Source organism: Amblyomma americanum, chromosome 3 (assembly GCF_052857255.1).
Source record: "Amblyomma americanum isolate KBUSLIRL-KWMA chromosome 3, ASM5285725v1, whole genome shotgun sequence".
NCBI classification, from domain to species: domain Eukaryota; kingdom Metazoa; phylum Arthropoda; class Arachnida; order Ixodida; family Ixodidae; genus Amblyomma; species Amblyomma americanum.
The window spans coordinates 134,263,664-134,290,826 of record NC_135499.1 but is presented as its reverse complement, the minus strand read 5'-3'; the positions used below and the strand labels follow the sequence as shown (position 1 = coordinate 134,290,826).

The following is a 27,163-nucleotide window of genomic DNA, read 5'->3' as shown; positions in this document are numbered from 1 at the left end:
AACCTCGCAAATATTTCGATAAACCTCATAATATCCACTGCAAGACGCGTTCCTTGCTGTTCGTCCAAAGGGCAAGATTCCGTATTTGTCATTTTTATCAAGAACGAACCTTGGGCATGCCAGAAAATTGCTTATAAGCGAAATACATGCAGAAACGCCTATCTAGAGTCCTGTCAGCTGTGTCCCGGTCAGGAATTTTTTGCTGGCCACAATACGCTTTTTCGTGCAACGCTATTTCGATGGACAGGCGGCGAGCACCGCGCAACGTCTGGTCGAGTAATGACGGCGCCTATCTCTGTGTTGTAAATGGAGTTATTTGGATGGTAAGCGGTACGGCGTTTCCAACTTCTCAGAACTGGTGTCTGATAGTGAAAACAGGCATTTTCAATTTTAAAGCCTTTAATGTTTAAAGTTTAAAGTTTAACTTTAAAGTTTAAAGTTTGAATTCTGATTCGTGATTGCTTATTGAAGTGCTTATGAAATGTATTTGTTTTTGTCCCGTCCCTGTAACGACCCTCATGAAGGGTTAACAGTATAACCAAATAAATAAATAAATAAACTACTGACTGAGGTCTGAATTATTCGGCGTGGGTGCAGCTGCTCTATAGGAACGTCAACACAATCGGCGGAGAGCACGATGGACAGCATAGCCCCCTGAACACCTGCTGCACCAAATGGCGACACTCTGGTCCGGTCACATTAACCATAGCGTGGCCATGCAGTTCTCGCAGTTCTACTGTGTCAAACGCAAGCTATCTGGATCGCTTCCACTCCTATGCGAGCAGTGAACCCGCCAGGGCTCAGGGCACTAAGAATGGGCATGATTATGATGATGGTGATGGTTTCGTGCTCAAAATTGTTTCAACGGTGTCTGGTCAAAGTACGGTTGAAAACAAGACCTAAAGAACAGCAAAGGTTAAGAGGAAAAGAAATGAGGGGCAAATATTATGATGGCGTCATGCGGTGATAAATATAACAAAAAAGGGATGTGTGATCGATCGGCCGTGCTGTTTAGTTTTCTCTTATTCGCTGAGGGTTCGGAACGTTGGACAGCGTAGAAATCAGGTAACACCTCCCTCGTAGCGTAGGCGTGTAAATCGGAAACAGGATGAGTTATCTTTTTTTTTTTGCAGCGCAGTCACCTTTTCGCTGCGTTGAAACGCTGGCAGTGTTTCTCGAAAGATAATCTAGCAGCTTGCTTTCTTGTTTTCATTAAAATTTTCTACTAGCTTCCGTTCAGCGTTGATGGCAGTCACACTGGTATATGCTTTCAACTGCATATGGTCGCCAAGACAGTGAGTATACAGTGCACATAGACATTTATTTTAAGTGACTGAAATTGGCAGCTTCGCTGCCAATTTCGCTGCCAATTTCTCTCTGTTGCCTAAACGAGCTAAGAATAAAGTAGTTTGTGCCATTGCACTGTTTGACCAAAGCTACCCTTGCCCCATAAAATTCATCATCTAAAGAACAAAGTAAAACACGGAGAACAGAGAAATTGCAAGGACACAAAAATAGACGAGACATTACGTTTTTTATCGATAATTTTAACCTATTGCGACCATTGTTCCAGATGAGATGCCTCATTATAAACCCGTGTCACGAAGAAAACTACCGCCAGCGGAGTGAAGCAGACAGAAAATTGGAGCAGCTTTCAAGCAACCGCAGCGGCCGACATCAGCGCGCTGTTAGCTCTTGCTTGAGGAGATAATCAAGGAAGTAAAAAAATGGATTCATTTTTTGAATGAATGACTCCGAATGAATGACTGAGGTGGCTATGAATGACTCAGAAAAAAGTTCATTTTTTCTCATCCGCAACCGATGCACCCACTGCCAAGAACGCGGTGGAGCAGATCTGCAACATCTTATAAGGACTTTCCCATCTTTCTCGCGAGGGAGACACAAAATTCAGTACTTACCACACGACGGCAATGACGCCCTAGCAGACCACACACGATCAAGCACCGCCGCACAAGATGCCATCGCAGCATATGGTTTGAGAGCGGCCTGGTTCCAGTAGTGCAAGCGAGCTCGACGTACTTAAGACGTGAAGCTCTGAGGGGTATACCAAGACGACCGACTAGAAGTTGTCTCTGCACCTACACCCTCATCCCGCCTCCTAATACCCCAACAGCGGCTGAGTGTCATGCCTTCAAAGGCTTTATTCATTCATTCAGTCTTACGCATGCAGTTATAATGAAGCTCCCTTCAGCCATGAATTCTCCGAACGCGTGTCGCGCCTCTCCTGGTGTAAAAGAGGAGGACGAAGACGACACGGGAGAGAAGCCGGGGCGGCCAGCCCGATGGAGAAGGGAGCCCGGGGGGCTGGCAGCCGAGGCTCGGTCGGAGCCGCCTCCTCTGCGGCCGGTGGGAAAGACGCAGCCCGGATATCCTGCCCCTGCTGCCTCGAGAGCAGAGTCTGTAAGTTGCGGCCGTTTCTGCCCTGAACCGCCTTAATAAACTGCGCCGCAACGCTGTGGACTATGTTGCTTGTAAATCTAGCCGAAAGTCGTCATGCTTGCAGTCACTGTGCGTTGCGTCATCATATGTCATGCAGGAGAACAAGGCGTGCTCAAAAGCGTAGATTGATAAGCTTTAAATGTAAGGAGACGACTGTGGTGCCCCAGCTAAGAACGTCACGCCGGCCCGCAGTGTGTCCATGTTTCTAGAAGCAGCAGCCAGCACCGGCCTACCTTGCGGTGCAGATGTACGATGCCTCCATATAACATTAGTCTCTTTCCGTGAGACTGAATCTTTACAGCCTAAGGTTCTAAGGGGTGAGCTGAATGTGTTTGGCCTGAAAAAATGCATCCAGAAAAGCCTTTGAATCGCAACAAGTGTAAACTTCAGACGAAATGAGTCCGCATGAACCTCCAAAGCAGGTGCAATTCTCAATGGCAGGGCATGAAAAGATCTAATCTAGGAGGGGGGCAAGCGGCGACCCTCTCATTCCCCCTGTTGTAGAAAAGCGTCAATTTCTGCAGAAAAATCACGCTAACTTTCTTTTTTTTTCAGTGAACAATGATGAGGTTGTCTATTATGTATGTGGGGTAGCCCCTTCCAAGAGGTGCCAGTTTATCGGTCCATGTGAGACGTCTTTCACGCTTCAGCTTGAGTAAACTATCCATCCATCTAGTATGGCATCCTCTAATCTTTCATAATCTACCCTCGCTTTAATTGCCAGCTTAAGACTATCCTATAGCTGCAGAAACTATGTGTTATGCTGTTCTTTAAATGCTATTAATCTACCGAACCCAAAAATCAGCACAGCAGTCAGATGATCTCGCTGTTCTCCTGGCATGTTCACGTTCTGCGCAATAACCTTGCCGCATCGTTAAGAGCACTGGTTTTTGGTCTGGGGAATAATTGACACCGAAGCAAAATAAGAAAAATTAAGCTAGGAAGCGACACTCATGTGGGCCTTAAGTACAAAATTATTGAATTTGGAAGCCAGTATTTTTGTCTAGGTTAGTTTAAGGCTATCTCTATTTAATCTTTTATTAATACAATTCACTCGCTCTTCTTCATGATGATGGTGAATACTTTCGGCGCAAGGGTAGGTTTGGTCAGAGTCATGGCAAAAGATTACTTCTTCTACAGAAGGTGGGGTCAAAGACCCATTTCCCATGCATTTAACTCCAGGTAAGTCGACCACCGGGCCAAGGGAAAGCTTGTACCAATTTTATCACTGGTGGGTACCCGGAGGCACTGGGAATCGAACCCCGCACCTCCCGCATGTGAAGCGGACGCTCAGCGCTCTCTTCTTTTCTTTTCCAGATCTCTTTCAGGGGCAGTACCCCTTCGTGTACGACAATACAGTGGTGCGGGAAAAGCCCGGAGAAAATTCGCAGCCGGGCCAGTGTACGTGGATTGCTATTCCTACAAATTGCTAACAGCGGCAGTTCCTTCAATAATTACAAGAATTAGTATGCATATTCATAATCATTCTTCGGGAGATCAGCTGGGAGGTACTACTTATCACTTGCACAGGACTCTTCGGCTGATGCTGATGTTTATCAATGTCTATTAATGGCAGGAAGTGCGTACTGTGTTATCTCCCCATTCTCATTTAAAGTCAGATGACTGAGTCTTCAGCTAAACTAAAAGGACATGGGGAATTGAGGGAACTGGATCGTTCGGAAGTTTTATGTTTTCATAACGCGAATTCAAGACTTACCACAGCTTAGTTCCTGCCTTCTTCGCTAGTTGACTTGTCTCTTTTCTTGCGGCAGTTTTACCTGAAATAGAAGCATCAACTGTTCCTGTCCGCGTGTCTTTGGTTGTTTTCAACATCCCTGTGGGGTTTTGTAACCTATCTTTCAAAGCTCCATGCTTATTCGTCCTTTTAGCTCAGGCAGGCAAAAGACTAAGCTTGTTGTCGAAAGTCTGTAATGCATGGCGCGCCCGCGTCTTATTTTCATTTAACCGCGCAGGCGTGATAACCGTATACAGCCAGTGGGGTCCCTTGCCGGTGCCGGTGATCTGCCCTTACTGCAGGCAACAGATTGTCACAAAGATCGTCCACCGTCCGGGATTCCTCACCTGGATGCTCTGCGGCTCCCTCGCCGCGCTCGGGTCAGTCCTTCGTACTTTTTTTTTTCTCGTTGAGGCCGCGGTGTACACATTGGAAAGCGTTTCGAAAGGTTTGGAGCAGGTTTTAAAGAATTTGGTACCCATTTCTCGCAGAAATAATCTTCGACATGAAACGGATCCTAAACTCTTTCCGACCTTTCCCCGGGACCTTCATCGCATCGCTGTTATGGAGCATTTATATAGTTAAACTGCACTCTCGGCTACTAGTGCAATGATATGAATATAATTCTGTAGCCTCTTTTTTTTTATTTGTAAAACCCTTGATGGCACAAGTCCGCGTGGCGCTGTTGCTGTGGTCTCATGTACGCAGTCAAAAAAGGCTATTTTCCTTTTCTATGTATGTTTTTATTCCGGACAAACAGAAAAAAAAGAATAAGGCGAGATCTGTCTTTGTTGAAATTTTTTCCCGGACAATTCTCAACGCTTTCTTCAGTTTTCTGGTTCACATATGCACCATAAAACACAAGTGAAGTCTGCTCTTTGAATAATTAGGCAAAATGGAACAGAATGCCTTTAGCCAAGTGGCACTGCAGCAAAAGGAAGAGACCACTGATTTCGCTCTCGTAGAGGCCTCATAATTTCTACATGCGTGTGAACCCCTAGATGGGAAAAATCCTTGTACTATTTTATTGCCAGCCGCAACTCCTTTCGTTCCTTCACTCGCTACCTTTTCCAGCTGCATCCTGGGCTGCTGCCTGGTGCCATTCTGCATCAACAGTTGCCAGGACATCGTACATGTCTGCCCGCACTGCAGCCGGACCTTGGGCAACTTCCGTATGATATAGCCTGTAGCCGCCTCAGATCTGAAAATCGTCGTCTGCGAAGTCAACATGGCCGAATCCCCTGGCTCTTCCACTGAACGCGCTCGAAAAGAGTCGAATCCAAATCCTGGCCGCAAGGGCAGCTACCCATGGAGTGAAAGACCGACCACCTCGGGCTCGCCTCCTCGTCCATTGGCCTACAGCACGACACCAGGCAAGTGGTCGTTGTTAAGGCTGGATTTAGGCCACGGATCAGACAGCAGACTTCAGCCTCTAAGCCGAGCGTTTTGTCAAACCGTGACATCGAACAGTGACTCGAAAGCGTCGTCTACACAGTGCTTATGCGGTGCACTACAGTAGCTGCCCACACTGTCTTCACTAAACACTGCGGTCATGGTAGCTGTTTGGATCCGCCGCGTGGGTCTATATCTGCGTACCGGATAAATCAGGAGCCTAAAACAAGCGGCCCGCAAGCCCGCAGGCCTCTTAGTACCTACGGTCCAGCAGACCGCAAACTTCCTATGTCATGTGCTCGGCCAGTGCTAAAACATGCCGTCAGAAGGATTCGCTCTGAAATCTGTCATGTCCTGCAGCTCAACGTTATCGCCAGAAATTCCACGCGAAAGCCACTGCGCATGTCCGCTGTATGTTCTCCATGACTCGTGCCAAAAAATGCTAGTTTAGTGGCTCATTTTGCTCGAAGCGACTAGTGCCATCGAAAGTCCAGGGGTATGATCTAGGACTATAAAATTAATTCATCAGTTGATAAACCATTAACAACTAAACATAAGCCGTGACATCTGGAATCATACAGCATTTGTTTGTTTGCTTTCTTTCGCAAGGCATACGTTTAGCCTCGCGCTCATGCCTACAGTTCGCTGCAAATGAACTTTCTTCAGCAGTTACAGGAGACTTCAGGTTGCGGCCAATTCCAGTTGCTCGTAGTCGAAATAACTTTGTTTAGCCTAAAAACGCGTAACGTTTTTGTAATACCAGAGCTAATTCTTGTGATATTTTTGACTTCATTCAAGTTCTTCAGAAAGACACACATCATTAAATCCTACAGCGTCGTTGTTTAAAATCTATCTTTGGACATTTATTCGTTGCAACGCCTAAAGAGGACCATTTCATCTTCCTCGTTTGCTGGGCACACAAAATGTACCGCTGCTAAAACTAATTGGCTGGACGAAACCAAATTTTAGCATGCATTAGAGAACGAATGTGAGAGAATAAGCTACCATACATTTCAAAATTTTCTTTAAACGCTGGACACTTCGTGGAGATTTTTTTTTTATTTTTCACAACTTAAACTCTCACTGCAGGTGCCTTAGAGCGAGGGACCTAGCTAGCCTCATTCACAAGGAACCATAAGAATCTCAATGTCCACGCCGGTGTCGAAGGAAGTGCAGGCACATCAATACCAATCTGAACACCAGCTTCTCATTAAAATTCTTTGCGCAACTGTAATGCCGCCGATAAAACGAATTCGCCTTCTTGGGGGTATCATGACGGCACAAGCTGGCGTAAGTGTACAACTCGGGACAAGAGTTGTCTTCTAAAACAGCCGTTAGTTTCTTTTCCCACTTGCCGCGAAACAGGGTAAAGTTTTTCGTAGCCTTGTTGCTTGGTCGTATTCGGACAACTCCGGCCTAATTACAAACAGGCTGCGCTGTATTTAATTTATTTTCTCGGGCTTAGTTCAAGCGCTTGAGGGAAATAGAACGGTTAACCTCTCGATAGCGTAAATTCTGGGTACCTTTATTTTCAGTCGTCCAACGAGAAGACTCTGAAGAGGCAAAACGGGAAAAACGAGAGCGCCTGATCGCTCCAGGTAAAGTCACAAATGCATCCCTATGTATCCCTTTCACATGTCTGGTGCGAATACTGAAGTCATGATTATACAGAGTGTCCCAGCTCAAATGGATACATATTTTTTTTAAACTGAAATTTTCTTCCTAATAGAAATGATGTTAATGTTACGAGTTACGTAAAGTACCGGCTAGCATTTTTTGTCCCGGCTACTGTAGTACTAATTAGCATTTTTAACCAGCCACTGGCGCGGAAGCAAGGTTTCAACGCTGTTTGTTTCCAAATGATCATCACGGACTCCTTTTCCGCATTGAGACAAATTTTAATTGAGAGGCGGGAAGAGAATGTTTCGTTTTGAAATCTTTTTTTTTTCAGAAATTAGTGCGTGTTTTCCTGCGGGAGAAACATAGACAAAGCAAGAAAGAGCCTTGAAATTGTTTGTCTTGTAGTGTACGATGTGGTCTAGCATGCCTATCGATGTGTGCTAACCATTGCCTGTAATAAAAGATGTACTAAACAGAAAAAAAGTTGCAAATAACCATTAACGCTGGCACGTATCCCCTTAAGTCGAAGCTAAAGTGTCCCACTATTTTTTTATCTGTCACCTGCACGCCGTTGTAATTGTGGATTCATTCTCCGCTGCTCTTTTTTGGCAGATCATGGCTACACTTACACCGCGCCTGTGCCCTTGAACACGTGCTCGAGCAGCCCCATGATGGTCTTTGGACAACCAGGACCAGGTAAGAGAAGCCGGGAGCGAATGACTGTTTGGCAATGTGTGCTATTTGCCGTGTGGTCGGTATCATCAAAGAAACGGCCCAACAACGAAAGTATAAGGAGGACATCAAACGAAAGTTGTATTAGCGGCTGGTGTTTCACAGAAGAAGAACTAATTAGGTAATCTGATAACGCATTCGCGGCTGTCACAGTGTGACGAGACAGAAAAATTTGGCAGTGGCTTAGCTCCGCTATGCCAGGATATACGTAGCGGGAGGTTACGTTTCCCTGGCTGAGCTTGTTGTTGGCACTCTATGTTTGTTGGTGGCACTGTATGTCCGCTTGAAATGTCCGGGTCGCAGATGCACTTTCGGAAACTCGAATGGTGGGATCAGTCACACGACGGGCCTTCGCATCCTTTTCGGTTGGTTCCCGTTGACAGACATCTTCCATAGGCTCCACCTCAGCGTCTAAGCGGCGTCTATTACGCTCGGCAGTCTGGCGTCTCCGTTTGGCAAGACGTTCCTCTCTCTGTTCGGACGTCTCCGCTGCTCTCTTCGCCTTCTGAAGCTCATTCTCTCTTTGTTGAGTAGTCAACTGCCAGGCGACAACCTCAGGATCGGAAGAGTTAATGTTCCGTTGTCTATACCGCCGTTTAGCAGCGGCTGGTCTCTCTCAACATCCCTATCAAGCGTTGCGATGCAGCCGCCGATTACATCTCCGATTTTTATACGCAATGCTGCGCATGCGACGACGCTCGGCTCGGGTGATGAACGCGATGTGACCTCATGCCAAATGGTGGCGGCGGAGAGCCGCGCGGTGTGACGTCATGCCAGATGGCGCCGCGTGCGCGCAAAGCATAGTAACCTTCTCGCATATCTCTGTGGACACCCGAACCGCGCCGTAAAAGAAAGGATAAAGGATGGAGGGAAACGACGAAGCGTGCGGCGCACCTACTCCTCCTCCCCGGTTGCCATGGTAACGGCGCATGCGCACAACTGGCCTCCCGCATGTACCATGGTAGCGCATGCGCACAACTGGCGTCTCGCCTGTACCGCAAAATGCTCGACTGGTAGCCTAGTGTAGCGCCCGCTACAAAAGCAATGTGCAGCGCCCACCAGGGCGCTCCACAATATCAGTATACGTTAAAGAACTCCAGGTGATCGACATTTATCCGAAGCCAATCACTGTACGCCCCTTTCACCCTTTCTTCTTTTACTTCCTCTTCCAATCCTTCCAAAAAGTGTGGTTCGGGTGTCCACGGATAAGTGAGGTGGTTAGAGCGCCTTTTCTTTCCTCAAAAAATTTTTTCACTATCATGCAAGGACGAAAGATCAAAGAAGAATTATTTTTAGTGGAGTGAATGTTCACTGTAACATATGTTACTTACTGCCCCTTCCATTGAAATAAATGTTGCCAGAGGCGTGCGATTCAGTGGAACCTCGTTATAACGAAGTAGGAGAGGTCCCGCGATCTCTTCTGTATAGCCGCTGCCTCGTTACAGGCGTAGGGGAGCTTGGCCGCAACAGTATCATTCGAATAGCCTTATGTGCCACCGTGTGAACCAAGGAGAGCCTTATTAGTGTTTAGTATACCGACGATGTGTTTTGGGGGAACTTTCGACACACGCACTGAACGCTGCCGTCGCGGTCTAATAGGTCTACAAGTCGAATATGCCAGCCTCGTAAACGAGCGTCCGTTTTTTCCGCGGGCTGCATTCGCTTCAGCTGCTAGAAAAGAGGCCGGGTAGAGATATTGCCGTAGACAACATTGAAACGCCTATTCAGAATAAGTAGCCTCCTCTGCTAGGTGCTGAGGCGGACACGGGCTGCTGTGAAAGGGGCGGCCGGGGATCATTTAGGCTCGAGCGGCCGCTTTGGCTACCTTTCCGGCATGACGCACTGTTTTCAACACTTCAGTGCCTTACCGAAGTGTCTTGTGAAGAATGAGCACACCAAAACTAAGGCTAAGGAAAAACCATTTCAAAAGGGCTCTCAAATGTCTCAAGAGAGTGGACCCCGGTTTCTTGCTAGTTCGACGGCGGTCGACGGCGTTAAAGTTATATTTGTTGTCGGGCGTAATTGTGCATACAACGTGTTCAAAGTTACGTCCAAGTTCTTCGCTCTCTGACATGTATTCGCATCCGATGCAAATGATTTGATTTCAATCGCCTTCTTGTCCCCTAGAATTAATTGCCTTACTCTTTCGTTTGCCACCTCAGTTACTAACACTGGCCTTGTGAAGCCAGTGGAACGACGATAGCGTCAATCGCACCAAATGCATTGTCAAATCCTCCGACCATGCGGCCACGCCACGACAGTGTAAACTGCACTGCACGACACGCTGTGCGCTTGCAGCGGGCCTTGTGCAGCTTTTCTGTTGAACGGGGTAACTCCCCTGACCTTGACAACTCTGTCGGTGTGCCCCGGACCATCCGCGAAGTTTTTCACATATACATAGTGCACAATGGCCAGTGGTGTTCGGGTGGAATTCGTTATATCCGTTTGAACGAATATTTTACTTCGTAATAAAGAGATATTCCATGTACATGGGTTTCTATGCGAGCTTCCAAGGGGAATATGCATTTCTTCATTATATCCGTAATCTCTTTCAAAACTGTTTCGAATAGGGCGATTTGAGTACCCACTGGGGCAACCAAATGTTGAACGGAACATCAATGCTCGCACGCTCGATCGTCAACACATCTACGCATCTGTCCAATGTGCACACCCCACGGGGAAGGATGGTATTGCACGCGATATGAGTGGGGTCTGCCACAAAGCCTCGACTACTTCATTTCCAGCCGTTAGGTTTTTTTCTAGCTATCGAACAACGAGAAAATTATTAAGAACGAAACGAAAAAACATTGTCGTAGTGACCTTTGTCGCGAAATTAAGAACCTCTTATGTCCCAGCCTTCCCCTCAACCTACCCCTGGCTGCTTTTCGGTATTGCCAAGGTCAAAATACATGAAAACTGCGCCCCGACCAAGTCACGACCGTTGATACGTCACAACGCAAGTCTTGCTCCATGTTGTTAGGCACCGTTCTGACATTGCTTGTGCGGCGTAATTCCGTGGTAATGCGGACGCTACGCTCTCGTGAGCACGTGGCATCAAACATGAATCAAGTGTTAGCGCAAACTTTCTCAGGTCAGCAACACTTCAATAACCCGAGTTCTGACTCACTATGTGAATAATAAAAAGTGGATCAACTCACTGACGATCAGGATAATGTCAAGACTAAATACTTTGTAGGCAATATTCTGATCAATATCGGCGCCACCTGCTGCCTGAAGGCGGCATGCACGGTCGCTGCTACACGCTCTTCCCCAGGACAAGAAGCTGCTCATTCATGTGCCCGATCTGAATAGAATTGGTTTCTACTAGCAAAGTTCTTTTGTGCTGCCCGTTTCCGGCCTCGCAGTGTCCATCGTGACAGTGTTCAGCAGCTGGGGTCCGCACCCGGTGTCCGTGTCCTGTCCCTACTGCAGGACGTTCGTCACAACCCAGGTGTGCCCGCAGCCCGGACTGCTCACCTGGCTCATGTGCAGCGGCATGGCCATGCTTGGGTGAATGACTCCACTTTGTCTTCTCTCCAACACGCGAACGTTCTTCCTAATTAAAACACATAATGTGTGTTTTGGTGGACAAGATTAAGAATAGGCTAACGCGAAATAACTGAGGCCTAACAGACAAATTATGAAGTACAGTCGGCAGCAAGTGCCTAAGGGACGTGGGCGCGCAGAAAAAAAAAATTTCTGCGCAGTCACGAATGCCAATTCCCTGAAATGCCTGCAAGTATCATGGGATATGCACGCTCTATCCCTTGGTTTTAATATCGTGCCATTCGGTTGCAAGCCAATACTGTAGCTAATTTTTTTTTCCGCAGCTATCGTCCTTTAACCTTTTGCTGTCGGTTGTACACGCTTGAGCAAACACTGGGTAAAGATGGTGCCTTTTGCAAGCACTGATCTTGTTAATGCATGCCATGTGTCGTTCCGGGTTACTGCCATTTCAAAGAAAAACTTCGTTTGAAATTAAAACTCGTGCCGTTCTTTTCTTTTCATGCGTCTCTTGACCTGTAGTTCTGCTAGAGTGCGTTAATAACAAACAAAATTGTAGCTGATATATTTCGACGTAGCCATCGGGATTGAATCTCTATACGACAGGGGTACTTAAGAGTCCACGGACAACGGCTCTTTCATACCAGTGTCCTACGGGCAAATTTAGTGCCGCTTTGAGTTGATGCGATTCTCGGTAGTGCCACTCATGAGCTTTCCCGCGGGAACTTTTGATGACACTGCCTAGTGCGACCGTTCATCAGCCAGTGTTTTCGCCGAACTCACTGCATTTCCTAAACTCACTTTACTGGTCCCACACGCTTAGCTTTAGTACAACGGTTTGCCATCGCAATCCCATAAATTTAAGTGAAAGCAAGGATGCTGTAGCTTTTGAGAAAAAACAGTACAATTGCATTTTTAGTGATGAAATACCATTTCACATTTCCGGTCAGCCAGGTCTCTGTCAACGACATACTCTGTCTAGTTTTTCTTGCGCGGGGTTACTGGGGCTGGTATTAATATATTACAACTTGTAATATATCATTGCTTTGTGAAGTGTGCCACATTATCGTATAGAGTATATTTAAGTTAGATATTCAGTTTACGATATTACCTCGAGTACTTTTTCATATTTAGAGGCATATTCTGAAACGCGTTTGGAGTGTAAGAAAAGAAGTTTCCGTAATTTTTCTGCGCTTTTCAGTTTTCTAGTGTCGTGTGATTTACAAACTGAAAGAGCCATCAGTTCTTGGTATTTTTTTTTTTTGCCGTGAGGTATTGGGAACCGGAATTTCGGAAATTGTACTTTGTGAGAGGTAGTGCGCTGGTGAACAGTGGTTCTAAAGTTGTCCTCTGAGAGATGTGTAGTACAGGCTCGGACTCTTCTGAGCTCTAATAATCGGGTGACTTCGCTGAGACGGCCCTGTTGCAAGAACAACACAAGTGTTATTTAGTCGTCAGTCGAATTTTTGTTTCGCCTGGGCTGTGAGCCCAACTACACTCGGGCAATTAAATCAAACACTGTAGCCTTCGTGGTCGCTTTTTTAGGCATGCTGCAACATAAGCTGAAAACAACTAACTTCGCTAACTGGCGGAATGTGGCTAAATAGGTTTAGATACTGTAATAAACCTCCCCGCATTTCTCGCCCGAAAGACAGAGCCTACTATTAGATTTATTAACATTTCTTTACTTTTCCTAGACAAGTGGCGGCTCCCCAAATAAGGTCGTAATTGTGTTGCTAGTGTTTCGGCTCATATTAGCAAAACTTTCTGTCTGCTAAACAATTTTAACTAATGTGTTACAATAAGAAAACGGTGCTTCTTTTTATCTTTTTGCCTTCCGTGCATAGAATGACATATCTGAACATCGTGCGGAACACTTCTCTGAATAAGATTTCGTCACAGAGCTTTTCTATATTTTTCACCTTTAATTTTAATAGGAGAAAAAGGACTTTATAGGAACAGGAGAGGTCTGCCTCGTTGTCGGCTTGGCACGCTACTCCAGATTAATTTTAATAGATACATCTACTGTCCTCCTACGAAAGAGAAATACACTGTTTAAAAAGTTAGTTCGCTACGTACAGGGCTACAAGCTGATCCTATTCGCAAGTATTTGTTATCCAAAATCAAGGGGAAAAATAATGCGCATTTAATATAACTTCAGTGCCTGAAAAATATTGCTAGTCAGTACGTGTGCTGCCAATGGGGAAGGATTACAAGCGTATGGTTGCCACGGTTAGGCGTTAACTGCAATGAATTGTGATAATCAGCGTTTATGTAACGCCGACATTTTGGGACGGACATTACTAAAGCGTATAACTACAGCAAGCGGCATCCATTAAGCAAGACCTTCAGGGAGCATGCTCTCGCCTCTGGTATTTGTTCATACGACAAAGCTTTCCTTGAAATTTCGTGACCTGTTTGCGTTTGTGGAGTTTTGAACTTTATCGCGTATTGTATACTTTCATCCGTTTGTTGCTCTTAAATCTATTCGTAACACGTGTTTGAAAAATCTAAACACGTCTAGGAATTGGATTACCACGGGTCTTCCGTGCCAGCTCTACGTCTTCTTGATTCTCGTTCCACAGTATGTATTTATTGTATGTCATTTAGAACAAGCCGGGATGACTTGTTAGAAAGAGGCGGAGCAAAAAAAATTCTAAAAGAGCACTGCCGTGACCAGGATTCGAACCTGGGTTATTGCGGCCACAACGCAAGGTACTAACCACTATACGATCACGGCTACCCATCCGGGTACGGAGCTGCGCTTCGGGTTGTGCAGAAAAGGGGGCGATCGGCTAATTGCGTCCTTCAAACACTTGTTTTGTGCCCGCAACCTCGTGTTCACTTCCAATTTTCGTGCCTACGCAGGATTTTTCCCCTGCTCACTAACCATCGCAAAACACGCTGCACATTCCATTTTCGCCGTATTCAAAAATCTTCGTTCTGCCTTGCTTTGTGCCCCGTGCTGACGACAGGTATAGGATGAAAAACGTAGGAAAAATTAAATGCAGTTATGCATATACTTTACAGAATTGCACAAATTGTTGCGTCAGTGAAGCCACTGAAGATGTACGCGTAATGTTCCTCCTTTTGGTAGCTTCAACGCGTTCAATTTTCTTTCAGCCGAAGGTGCGGAAAGACCCCCTTTACTCTTCATGTCAGACATGACTCGTTGCTCAGCACGTTCTGGATGTCGTCACTCCAGTTGCCCTTAGTGCAGCGCCACATCGTCCTCTCCAACACACGCCTCGCTTCTCACGCACCAAGGTCGACGGCCAAGCAGCAAGCGTACGTCACATGGCTCTGCGAATCTATAACTCGAAAACAAAGAGGGCTAGGCTGAACAAAGCAGGCAGAACGAAATAGATAGAGAAACGGAGCGTTTACAGAAGGGGCGCTAAGCATAGGGAAGAGGGAGGGAGTAATAAATGGAAGAGGAGAAATGCTTGGGGCGATTTCTATCCGCAGCATTTGCGAAACCGCCAGTGTTTCCGATGCAGAGCACAGGTATTAATACGTGTTGCTTTTTGCAGGCAGTAAACAACAATAGTGTGCGATAAGTCGTCTTAGTCAAGGATTATGGGTACAAGAGTGCTTTTGCAAATAAGCGGAGAACTGGAACTTAGACGACACTATATAAATGATTCGTATGCGCTAAACCTCAGAAGTCCAACTGGCGACCTCATGGATGTTTAATCGCGCTGGTGGTAGGCGTTTGGACTAGAGATGCAAAATTCCAGGAAGTTGTCGACGCTGAAAAAAAAACTTTTTCGTCCTCTTTTTTTTTTCAGAAAGATAAGAAACATTATTAAAAAACGAGAACATGTTTTTTTAACAGCATTTAGTTTACAACTTATAGATAAGTGACGAATTACGTTTATACACAACATTAAAGATGCCCCAAAGCATTGTCAGGAAAAGTTGGTGGCATATTACGTAGAATACAATCAACGCAAAGCATATTGCATCAGTCCGACTCGTCACTGCTGGGTGGGGAAACGTTTGCTTGTGCTCTTTTCTCCACGTTGAGGTTCGAGCTCACGTACACAGGCTTTTGCACTCGCTCTCCCACAAACCTGTTTCGCAGATTCGTACGCACTTTAGCGAACTGTGACCAGCTTCTTACGTATGAGGAGGACGACGGGGGAATTCGGAGTAGCCGAGATGCGAATGACGTCAGCGGTTCGTTGCTATGCAGTCCTTTCCACTATGTGGACTGCTCCCAGATGCTTAGCAGACTCCCAACCTTCTCATTTAGGCCAAATTTTCTAATGCGTAGGGGTGCGACACTGTTCAGAAAGTTCTGTTTTTTTATTTTCGCGGTTTTTTTCCTCCTCCTAGGCAGTAATACGAAAAACGGGGTATATTTCTTTTACAATATTTGATGTTTCTTTCAGGCACATACGCGTCTAATTTAAGCTAACTGCCGGTTATGCATATCGCAACTATATGTTCCCGTCTGAAATACGTCATCGTGTTGTATCGCGTGCTGTAAACTGAGCCGTTATCATCGAGCTGCCTGCAACTGCTGCGGCTCAGCATATATCGCTCTGAAGCGCAGTGGCGCATTCGTGTGCGTTATCGCTTGCTTTCCTAAATACTTTTTCCTCACTTTTTGAGCTGTTGCGAAAACTTCACAAGCGGCAGGCCGGCGGGGCGCAGTCAGCGAAACAAGGCTGTCGCCTTTCTTGCAGTTGCAAACGAAGCGCGAAAGCAGCCAACTCTGTGCTCCCACATTTATTGCCAGAAAACCATAAACGCCTTGGGAAAAGCGGCGGTGCTCTCATTCTGGCGGTCGCGAGGCTGAATTTACGATGCATTCCGGAATAGAAAACAATTCAAGCGGTACGGTTGGGGATCAAGCGCTTTACGTCTCTACGCCTCACACGCACAAAAAAAAAAAAAGAAACTGCGGTCCAAAGGCTCTTCGACTCCACATTCTAAAAAAATGAATAATAATAATTGGTTTTTGGGGAAAGGAAATGGCGCTGTATCTGTCTCATATATCGTTGGACACCTGTAACGCGCCTTAAGGAAATGGATAAAGGAGGGAGTGAAAGAAGAAAGGAAGGAAGAGGTGCCGTAGTGGAGGGCTCCGGAATAATTTAGACCACCTGTGGATCTTTAACGTGCACTGACATAGCAGAGCACACGGGCGCCTTAGCGTTTTGCCTCCATAAAAACGCAGCCGCCGTCGTCGGGTTCTAACCCGGGAACTCCGGATCAGTAGTCGAGCGCCCTAACCACTGAGCCACCGCGCCGGGTGGTAAGAAAATGAAAAAAAAATAATAATTCGTTTTTGGGGAAAGGAAATGGCGCAGTATCTGTCTCATATATCGTTGGACACCTGAACCGCGCCGTAAGGGAAGGGATAAAGGAGGGAGTGAAAGAAGAAAGGAAGAAGAGGTGCCGTAGTGGAGGGCTCCGGAATAATTTCGACCGCCTGGGGATCTTTAACATGCACTGACATCGCACAGCACACGGGCGCCTTAGCGTTTTGCCTCCAAAAAAACCCAGCCGCCTTGGTCGGGTCCGAACCCGGAAACTCCGGATCAGTAGCCCAGCGCTTAACCACTGAGCCACCGCGTCGGGTCAGCATTTTGGTCCTCTGCATAATCGCTTTACACTGCGATATGCATCAACCCGTATGCAAAGTCACAACATGCAGAAACGTTTACTACTACTGTTTTCTTTCTTTCTGAGTTTAATTTCATAGATTTTTGTCATATTAGAAGTAAGCGGCTGCCTCGCTTTCTTCAATCTATTTAAATACCAAGCTCCCTAATTTGTATTCCGCGTCTGTTTTACTGGTTTTCCCCGAAACACGATGCGTTGCTATCGAAACGTGCAACTCTCGCGGCTGTTCTAACGGGTTTCCCGAGAAACTGAAGATTGCTATTTGCGTTCCCGAGCTCACTGCAGCTTTCCGCATTACGCACGCCGTGCACATTCCGGGCTGTTTTTGACTCTCGAATAGCGGAAACATGAACCTCGCCAGTCAGAGAGGTGTTAGGCAGGGAGTCACGATCTCGCGAATGCTATCCACCGCCTGCCTGTTTACATGTGGTATTCAGGGGCCTGGATTGGGAACAGTTGTGGATAAGAGTTTCGCTGATGACATTTCCTCGCTAAGTCGCTCAGGAGGTTAACGGCAAATCATGATCAATGAGTTAGGCAAGCAGAGCTGAACGGCGGGTCTGAAAATAATATGCAGAAACAAAAGTTATGTTCAACCGTCTCGGAAGGGAAAAGCAGTTTACAATTTGTAGCGTGTTGCCGGAAGTGGTAACAGGATTCGTTTACTTAGGGCAGGTAGTTACCACTTATCCGGGTCACGAGAACGAAATAACTAGAAGAATAAGAACGGGGTGGACCACATTTAGTAGGTTCTCTCAGATCATGAATGGCAGTTTACCAATACCTTTGAAGAGAAAAGTATGCGACAGCTGTATCTTACCGGTACTCGCCTATGGGGCAGAAACTTGGGTGTTAACGTAAAGGGTTCAACTTAATTTAAGGAACACGCAGCGAGCTATGGAAAGTAAAACGATAGGTTTAACGTTAAGAGACCGGAAGCGGGCAGAGTAGGTGAGGGAACAAACGCGAGTTATTGACATTCTAGTCGAAATCAAGAAGTGAGCTTGGGCAGGGCATATAATGCAAAGGCAAGATAACCGCTAGTCCTTAAGAGTAACGGAGTGGATTCCAAAAGAAGGCAAGCGTAGCAGGGGGCGGCAGAAAGTTATATGTGCGGATGAAATTAAAAAGTTTGCGGGGATACGGTGGCCGCAGCTGGCACAGGACAGGGTTAGTTGGAGAGATATGGGAAGGCATTTGCCCTGCAGTGGGCGCCACCAGGCTGGTGATGATTATTGTGATGATGAACTTCACTGTAAATACACGTTCCTAGTGTGATGTAGCGCTCGTATTGAATTCCACATCCTAGAACAAAGTAAGGTGAAGTTCCTCAACCTAGTTATGCGCTATGCTGTCTCAAAAGTAACTGGCATTGCTTGCACCTTATGAGTTGAACGTTGTCTTCACGCTGCCCATGTTTTCTATATATGTGGCTGCTTACAGTGTAATCTTCGACGTTCCAGGCAATACATCTTGTATTAATATACGTACCCTTTCGCCAATGGGAACTGTCCTTACTTGCATATATGTGTCATGGAAATGAGGCAAGATACAACTATTAACTCAGATTTCTTGGCGCAATCAAACTGCTATATGGGAGACCAAAGAGTGGGCGTTTTCCTAGAACGAAATTCATATCTTCGCTGGATCAACAAATTTTCCTGAAAAGACCGTTTGTAAGTTTGTCACAGCGATGTCGCAGTGGGGCCATGCCCAACAATTCTGAACAAAAGCATTTTTGAGCGCGACACCTTTTATGAGCGCAGTTTTTTCATATACTGTAAGATTTCGCTATAACAATCAATATACCCGCTGATCACTCGGAGGCCCCGCCGCGGTGGCTCAGTGGTTAGGGCGCTCGACTACTGATCCGGAGTTCCCGGGTTCGAACCCGACCGCGGCGGCTGCGTTTTTATGGAGGAAAAACGCTAAGGCGCCCGTGTGCTGTGCGATGTCAGTGCACGTTAAAGATCCCCAGGTGGTCGAAATTATTCCGGAGCCCTCCACTACGGACCTATTCGTTCCTATCTTCTTTCACTCCCTCCTTTATCCCTTCCCTTACGGCGCGGTTCAGGTGTCCAACGATATATGAGACAGATACTGCCCCATTTCCATTCCACCAAAAACCAATTATTATTATTATTATTATCACTCGGAGACTGTCTTGAACTTTTTTATGAACTTTTTGCTATTGTCAGAAGTGTTTTGTATTTTTTTTTCGAGGGGGGTGGTATAGCTGTTCGATGCGATTGATGCAAACACTTTAAAAGAAATATTTTGCTACGCATCATAAGAATGAATCATTTTCAGCAATATTTCCGCAAAAGCATCGTACAATTTTCTAATTTTCAAAATTTTGTCCCGAATTGTTACGCATTTTCTTGTGTGCTTCCAGGTGTGTCTTTGGCTGCTGCTTTGTGCCGTTCTGCGTGTACGAGTGCCAGGATGTGGAGCACTTCTGTCCCAACTGTCGCCGGATACTCGGCGTCTTTCGGCGCATCTGAACTAGAGACATTGCTCCACGTTCGGGACAAATCCGACAACTTTCTAGATTGTGCTGGGACCACTGTCCGCTAGAACCACTTCCTGAGTTGTTTTCGCTCCATACCGCTGCACAATGCACCCAGTTTTGTGTCTCCCTATGTACCACCCTCTGCAAAATTTCCCATGCGAATGCACCCATGACGACAACACTATGAGCGCACTGACACACGTAAGCTGTGCTGTTGAAAATGAAGATGAAGAATTCTGCTACAGCTAACGAGCGTTCATGACCAAATTTAGCGAAGCTTTAAGGGAGGCTGTTTGGTCGTACATCTTAGCATAGGGGTACTGCGCTAGCAATATTACATAACCGTCTTGTCGTTCAGGTGTCGTCATCGTCCTGTGTCGTCCCTTCTGTAATATTGTTATCCCACCCTTATGCTACGATGACCAAATTAACCGAGTGTTTTCAGTCGCACTCTGAGCATGGCCGTGTTAGATTGGCGATTTTCGTACGACGTGGTATATGCAGCCTCGAACACTGTCGTAGCTGATTAGCTTTGCTCACAACGACCTGAACAAGTTTTTGCGCGAGAGCGCAACATTCCTCGTTGCTAAAAAGGCATTTTCCATTCCGTTCGACATCAATCCACTAGCACGTGAATAAGGCTATCCGTTCCTGAACTACTAGCATGCAACGCTATCTAGCGCAGGTGTTTCTCACCCGTACGTTCTGTATACATATAATGCATAACTTCATTTCTTACCTTCACGTTATAGGTCGTCTTCCTTGGCATACCTCTATGCCTGCCTGTTGCGATCTTCTGAATTTTTTGCGCACAAATTTTCCGCAATTCTACTTTGCGTAACTGAACTGACGGCTCCATATCCACGTCACCATTAAGCTGTTCAGTGCACCGTATTTTGTGATATAGTGAGGTGTTGCGGCAGTATGTGCACGGAGACCAACAAACTCGTAGACGATGCCTATCTATTTAGACATAGGCTGAATACATGACGGCCAGGGGGCTTTAAACGGCCTCTGGAACACCTTCTGAGGGCATTACCTAAACTCGCTCAATCACTAGATTCCATCGTTGTGAACATTTGTCTATTTCTTCCCACAGCAACTTGAGGTACCGTCGAGAAGAAAATCAGTGCGGTTCACACACTTCTATCGCTCATCGGACCTGCGCACGCAATTTCTACATCGCTGATGTTAATGGCATTGCACCGATCAATATTATATTAAACGAACACACCCGCCGTCGAAAGTTTATGAAAGGAGAGTCTCTAAGAATTTTCATTGCATTGAAGGCATATTGCTTGAGATTTAATGGTTCACTGTGCAATTCGACAAATCACAATTGGGCTGCATGTATCTATCCCAAGATGCACGCATAGCCGGCCATGAAGTGATATGCTTTCGCTAATATTGTCTTCCATAAACGTTTTTCTTGCAGTGTACAGTGTACATTGTGTCCTATAGTGTAGAATGTACCGCGTACTTTTGTTCAACGGAAGACGTATGAGATAGTATCGTGAGCAAAATTAAGAAGGGCCTGCGAGCGGGTGCCGAGCCGTGCCAAACCGCGTGCGAGCGCCGCCTGACGAAGCACTTCTGGTATCGAGACTGAAGCACTGGCGTGCGCCTACCTCGAACAGAGCGACGCAGTGCCGGTCACGATAACAGGTGTGATTCGTCAAATGGCTACCGCATGTAGTTTGGCCCGGGGCGACACTCGGTCTCTTACTTTTGCTCAGGATATTATCTCTCGCCGCATGTAAGTATAATTTATTTCATTTGAAAGCCACGCCGGTGGATATTTCCCCTCTAGCTTCTTTTCTTTGGTCTGCATTTGCACATGCGACAATTATTTCCAAGATAGAAGGAAATAAATCACGCATTTTCCGGGATGCGACGTGAAACAGCGGCACTGCCACAGGAAGCGCCTATACACCAGATTTTTCACGCACCCTGTAGCCAGTTGCCGGTTGCCAGAACACGTCTTAGGAGTATTTCGGAATGAAGACGCGAAGTCTATCGATAACATTTATTTGAAAATGGTCTAGATGTACGCATGTGCAGTTAAACTCAAAGCATTTGATCGTCATTTTTTGCCTTCCTGGTCGCAGCGGTTTTGAGCGCTGCGGAACGCACAGTTCGGTCGTTCTAGACATGTGCATCTTGTCCTCTCTACATGCTTAAGCCAGCTTTTTACCGCACACATATAAGACGCATCTGCAGCGTTGCTTGCAAAGTTAACGTCTCTTCAGACCTGGGCCAAAGCCTTTCGGCACCGTTTAGTACTTTATCCGTATCCGAGCTGTATATTCCCTTATTTACTTGATGATGCTATCTCCCAGACCCGCCGCGGTAGCCCAGTGGTTAGGGCGGTCGGCTGCTGAGATGGAGTACCCGGGTTCGAACCAGACCGCTGTGGCCGCGTTTCTATGGAGGCGAAAGGCAAAAGGCACCTATGTGCTGGGCGATGTCAGGGCTCGTTAAAGATCCGCAGGTGGCCGAAATTATCCCAGAGCCCTCCACTACTGCCCCTCTTTTTTCCTTTCTTCTTTCACTCCTTCATTTATTAATTCCTTACGGCGCGGTTTGGGTGTTCGCCGAGACGCGTGAGACAGTTACTGCGCCATTTTCTTTCCTCAAAAACCAGCTTTCCAATTTGTTTTTTTCTAAAGAAAATAATAATATATTTCTACCATCAGTGTGGACATAAATATGGCTGCACGGTCAGTGAGCCTGTTCCAGGCTTCATATTAGATGGACATTGTAATATTTACAAAAAGTAGATGCCAGGCATGTAAAACAAGCACTTGAAAATGTGTTGTTTTGTATTGCTTAAATGGTACGAATTTGTAACTAGGAGAACGTTTCGGAGTTCCCGCCAATCCAACATTTTTTTGTCACTTTAGGAAGCCTGCGATAGATGGCGCGTCGGCGTTGCCATTTCGTAAGCAGGCTACTCATGACATCCGCATCGGCTCCTCGCCTCCTCGCATTCCTTGTCGGTGCTCTCACTGAAAGTCTTGTATAACAAAAAAAAAATGCTTCCGGTAACGCAGTGTTGGATGAGTACGCACAAGGTAACTTTATATCGAGGGTCATGCATATGCTACCTCACCGGGGTGCTATGTGGTCCTCTGCGTTAATAAGCACGTTAAGACAACTATTTACTCTGCGGAAACGTATGGCATGGCTAAACACTACTCCAAGTGCCATGCGTGATCTATTCTTCATTCTTCCCTCGTTAGTCTAATGAGGTTTCCTACTGCTAATGAACAAAAAAGATTGAATAGGGCATGGCGCTGCTTCGGTTACGAGTTTCTGCGCACGATATTGCGAAGTTCAGCTCTGGGTGCATTCCTGATGAGACAAGGGTCAAAAATATGCTTTCCTTCCCAAAAAAAAAGTAAAAAAATGTGCCGTGACCAGGATTCGAACCTGGGTTATTGCGGCCACAACGCAAGGTACTAACCACTATACGATCACGGCTGCCCAGAAGGACAGAAAAACGCGGTTGGCGCGGAGTAGAAAATAGGGCGCTCGAAGAGCGGTTGCCCTTATTGCGCCCCACAGGCATCATTTTTGTGAGAGTAAACACTCGGCTGCTTGTAATATCTGCGCCCACGTAGAAAAGTTTTCCTTTATTTTCGACACTGCTTAATCGCGTCGAGATATGGCTTGGCAATAGCACTTATTGTGCGCTGAACACTTAACTGCCATCGCGGGGTCTCACTATCTTCCTGTGCGTCCCGTGTTGACGTCGAGTACGCAAAGATAAAACTGCAAACGTTAAGATTGATAATGCCCCTGGGCATTTCTCTTTAACATTCGTCAAGCCCCTCCGAAACGCTTGTTAAGGCCCCGGTTAAGAACCCTAATCCCCTGGGAGCTTTCCCATTCGTGACAGTGCACTAGTTATTACCTGAAGTCCTTTTGTCTTTTGGGAATGCTTCAACGTGTACGGCTCCAAGACACTAGTATCGGGATGGCTCGGAGACGCAGGAAGAGAGGGAGGGGGTAAAGGCTGGTAAGGTAGGCATGATGCATCCGTGTCGTTACTCTTCACGAAAATATACTTACCACTGATGGGGTATATTGCGGGCTGTACTGTCATGAAACGTCCTCCTCGTTAGGGTATGCACAAAGCCAGACAAAGCGCTCGGCAACTTTTCTTGTGGCTTGAGAAATGTTCGAGATGTCATCACCGTTTTTGAAAACCAGTCTTCTGAACACACAGCTATATTTAACTTGTGTAACCATATGTTTTGTTGCACTGTATAGACCTTGCGTAAAATTACACAAAACACGTATAGAACTATACTGCACCTCCTGCAGTAGGATATTATTAGAAAATATACAGCAGTCGGCAACAGCAGCCCATCGTTCGCAGTGTTCTGTGTTAGTGGACTAACCAACCGCGGCAGTAACAGCGCCTCATCCTGTGGCCTGACTAATGACGTGGCAGCTAAATTTGCGACCAACTACTTACTATGAAAGTTGCCCTCGGGGCTTCGATCCAACAGCGCATTAAGTCGCATCGTCATAATAATAATCATCATGATCGACGTAGCCTTTCTCCATTGCGAAAAGCGCAGTGAGATCTTCGCGTGCGTCAACCGTTACTTTCCTCAATTTCTGAGGCCTTGCGAAAAAGGTCGTCAGCGATCGGCCCACAATGCTTCTGCACAGTAAGTTACAGAGTGACGAAAGTCGTTGCGTCGCTTTTGCTTCCATGTGAATCGTGACTACCCTCATAAATGGAAGGCTAGAGCAATGCGTGCACACTGAGGAAGTTTCCAAGCTCTTGCGTTAAGCCTTTTCTGTCTCTTGCTGCAGCGCACTTTTGAAACACGTCGTGTGTACGGAGCGGCTGCCTGCGACTCTGTGGAGGATAGCTGTCCAGTTGCGCATTTCAGCGGGGCTAAAAACAGCCACAAAGCTGCACTTTGCCAATGCGGAGTGCAGCGCTCCTGTTACGTCTGGTTATTTTAAGAAAATGCTGTTCCGTCGAGTTCATTCACTTGCGACATCCTTTTAAATGCCAACCTCCATGCAGTGTGTTATGGGGTGGCTCTTCTCAAGTAAATGACCTCCTTTGCCCGTCCTTATTGTGTAAATTTTCCGTTTCGAAAATAATTCAGCGTTCGGGGGAAAAGAAAGTGTTTTAAAATGATTTTGTCGAAGTCATACGTGCGATGGAAGTTGTCAGGGGAAGCTTCGGTCCAAGTGTATCCCTTTCCAACTCAATTCGCACATAGCGAAAATGGGCCTTGGGGATTCCTTCTGCAGCGGTCCTGTGCAGGCGAAGGCGACTTTCTCAAAGGTAAACTGCTTTTGTATTGCAGTATGTCGCAATCGAGAACACTTGGAGACGGTGCAAAGTGTAGGCGATTTTTTTATAGCACTAACTTTACACGAAATCTTCTCGTCCGGTGGGTTGGGGATTGTACACCCTTGAAAGTATGCCTTACGTTGATATCAGTTAATCAATCAGCAAATAAATCAAATAAATAAACCATCATTTTATTCGCACTGAACATGGTTATGCTGAAAGCGCGATCGAAAATCCAACGAGGCTGTTGGCTTGAGAGGGTGCGTTCGAATACCCTCGAGTAGTCGGCTACTTAGACCTCTAACCGGACAGCCGCCATCTTGGGACGCGTTCCATTTCTCACGAAGCCGTCTAAGATGAGTGCCTCGCCGAGGTCTACATCGATGCAGGCTAACTTGCTGTCTAAAGATGGCGGAGCTGATGTACGCGGATGAGCGAGTCGAACTCTTGCGGGCGTCTGATTGCACCCGGAGTATAGGAAAGTAAAAATGTGAGTCATTTCATTATGCTATTTTGTACGCAAATTAGTGGCTAATTAATCTTCGTGGACGTACGATTCCTAGCAGTGAATCACGCAGGAGCAAATCTGCAGCTGAGAGCTTTGCTACAGCAGCGGACGCTATAGGTCTGTTTACGTGGTCTGTTCTGTTTACGTGATCCGGCATCTGACGATGCCGGATCTTAATTAGCACCTTGATTTTAGGTATTAATACTCGTCACTGTCGTTGGGTTCCTCGATGGGCGTTAAGACGGCTGGTGTGACGGTTAAGAAATGTTTTTTTCTGTTGCTGTATTAGTTGCATCAACTCTTTCGCGTACATTCTTTTTTGTCTCTGCAGTATCGGAACAAACACAGCGGCATGTTGAAAATTGATTTTAGTCTTTGCAAGATTAAAGCTCGCTGCTGTCTTTAGGTTTCTCGCCGTCGCCGAGTATCACGTACGGCAGACAGCAGGTATAATGGCACGCATGTGTTTTCCTGTTGCAGTGTATATTAGCCCTATCGAATTTCGCGAATATTCATTACAGTCTTTCGTTTTCTCTCTTAAGTTTACAGGACTGTCTGGACGAGCACGTTCTAGGAGAATGTACAGTTTAGCATCGATAATAAAAGAACAATCACATATGTCTTTAGCATCGTCTTCGGAGAGCGGCCCCGCCTGCTACAAGTAGACTGAACGATAGGCGCATCCACCGGTTCGATTTATGCGCAAAGTTATTGCAGAAAAAATGGGCAAACTTGTTTAAAACGCGTTTTCAAAGATCGTTTTTGCTCAGTTTGAGAAAAATTATAGTACACCTGTTCATAAGCGTTAGTTACATTATTATGCCGCGAGGCGGCGTGAGCAGTAGACAAGTTCCAATATGTGGATATGTAGACTGATTCCTAGACGTCACACTAGACGCCTTGTCGGGCGTCTAGAGAATTGGAACGCAGCCAGAGAAACCACGCTCCAGGTTACATTATTGCCAGCAGAAGCCGCAGAAGCAGAACGACAGGCAGAGGGAGCAAACAACTTAGATTCGCATAAACATGCACGTGATGGAACCGGGGTACGTGATTTACGGGCACGTGGGTAATTGGGCCTCCGAGTTCTTGTATTTTTCACTGCGGCCTTGATGCTTTTAGAAATGCCGTTGGGTGATGCTTAATGGGGGCGGTATTTTCAGTTGAGTTCTCAGGGTTCTACACAAAGCCAGAATAAAGCCTTTACGCGAACAAAGAGAAGGAGCGGGAGCTCATTCGACAGCCTTCCGTAAGGTTCCAGTTTGGGCACCAGCGAAGCTAACGTAAAAGTTTTCTTCTTTTTTTTTCTGCTGCAGTAAGCGATGTGATGAATTGCCCTGAGAGTGATAGTCTCGGCAGCAAGTCACAAAATGCTCTTACGACGTCATATCCTCGTCAAGTTTACCGGTGGGTTACGTACTTGTTTGCTGGAAATAGCACAGACGAATAAACAATGCGAATCTCGATCAGACACTTCTCGTTTTGAATAAGATTGAGACTTACTTCTCGTTTTGAATAAGATTGAGACTTACTGGGCTTGTTTGTCATTTACAATCTAAACGACACCTCGCAGCCACTTCACCCATTTCCAATGTTAGTGAAAATTTCTTCCATCGCACTAATTTTCTTTCGTTATCTTGATATTTAGGTATACTTTTTTTCGGCTTCCAGTGTAGTTTTCCCGACTTTTCCAAAATATTTTTACGCACGTTGTAGGCCAATGTTCCACTGAGAATG

The 27,163-nt window shown here is 46.2% G+C and overlaps 2 protein-coding genes and 2 non-coding genes across 5 annotated transcripts; 2 read left to right on the top strand and 2 right to left on the bottom strand.

Annotated features, from left to right (window-relative positions):
• The first annotated feature begins 2,238 nt into the window (after positions 1 to 2,238).
• Positions 2,239 to 5,407, top strand: LOC144123326 (lipopolysaccharide-induced tumor necrosis factor-alpha factor homolog). The gene is made up of 4 exons (XM_077656176.1): positions 2,239 to 2,421; positions 3,778 to 3,861; positions 4,434 to 4,575; positions 5,270 to 5,407. Exons 1-4 carry the CDS (start codon positions 2,304 to 2,306, stop codon positions 5,376 to 5,378), a joined length of 453 nt encoding a protein of 150 aa, XP_077512302.1. The 5' UTR covers positions 2,239 to 2,303; the 3' UTR covers positions 5,379 to 5,407.
• A 16-nt stretch (positions 5,408 to 5,423) lies between these two features.
• On the top strand, positions 5,424 to 20,697 carry LOC144123325 (lipopolysaccharide-induced tumor necrosis factor-alpha factor homolog). 2 transcript variants are annotated; one of them, XM_077656174.1, is made up of 6 exons: positions 5,424 to 5,568; positions 7,123 to 7,185; positions 7,820 to 7,903; positions 11,305 to 11,449; positions 14,567 to 14,731; positions 19,476 to 20,697. In XM_077656174.1, exons 1-6 carry the CDS (start codon positions 5,424 to 5,426, stop codon positions 19,582 to 19,584), a joined length of 711 nt encoding a protein of 236 aa, XP_077512300.1. In that variant the 3' UTR covers positions 19,585 to 20,697. The 2 variants fall into 2 exon arrangements, with proteins under 2 accessions (XP_077512300.1, XP_077512301.1); XM_077656175.1 differs by lacking the exon at positions 14,567 to 14,731 and having other exon boundaries at positions 19,476 to 20,696.
• Positions 14,112 to 14,183, bottom strand: TRNAH-GUG (transfer RNA histidin (anticodon GUG)). Its single transcript has one exon. It is a non-coding gene; the product is annotated as a tRNA-His (tRNA).
• Positions 20,698 to 23,003: 2,306 nt separating the features above from the next.
• TRNAH-GUG (transfer RNA histidin (anticodon GUG)) lies at positions 23,004 to 23,075 on the bottom strand. Its single transcript has one exon. It is a non-coding gene; the product is annotated as a tRNA-His (tRNA).
• Positions 23,076 to 27,163: the final 4,088 nt, after the last annotated feature.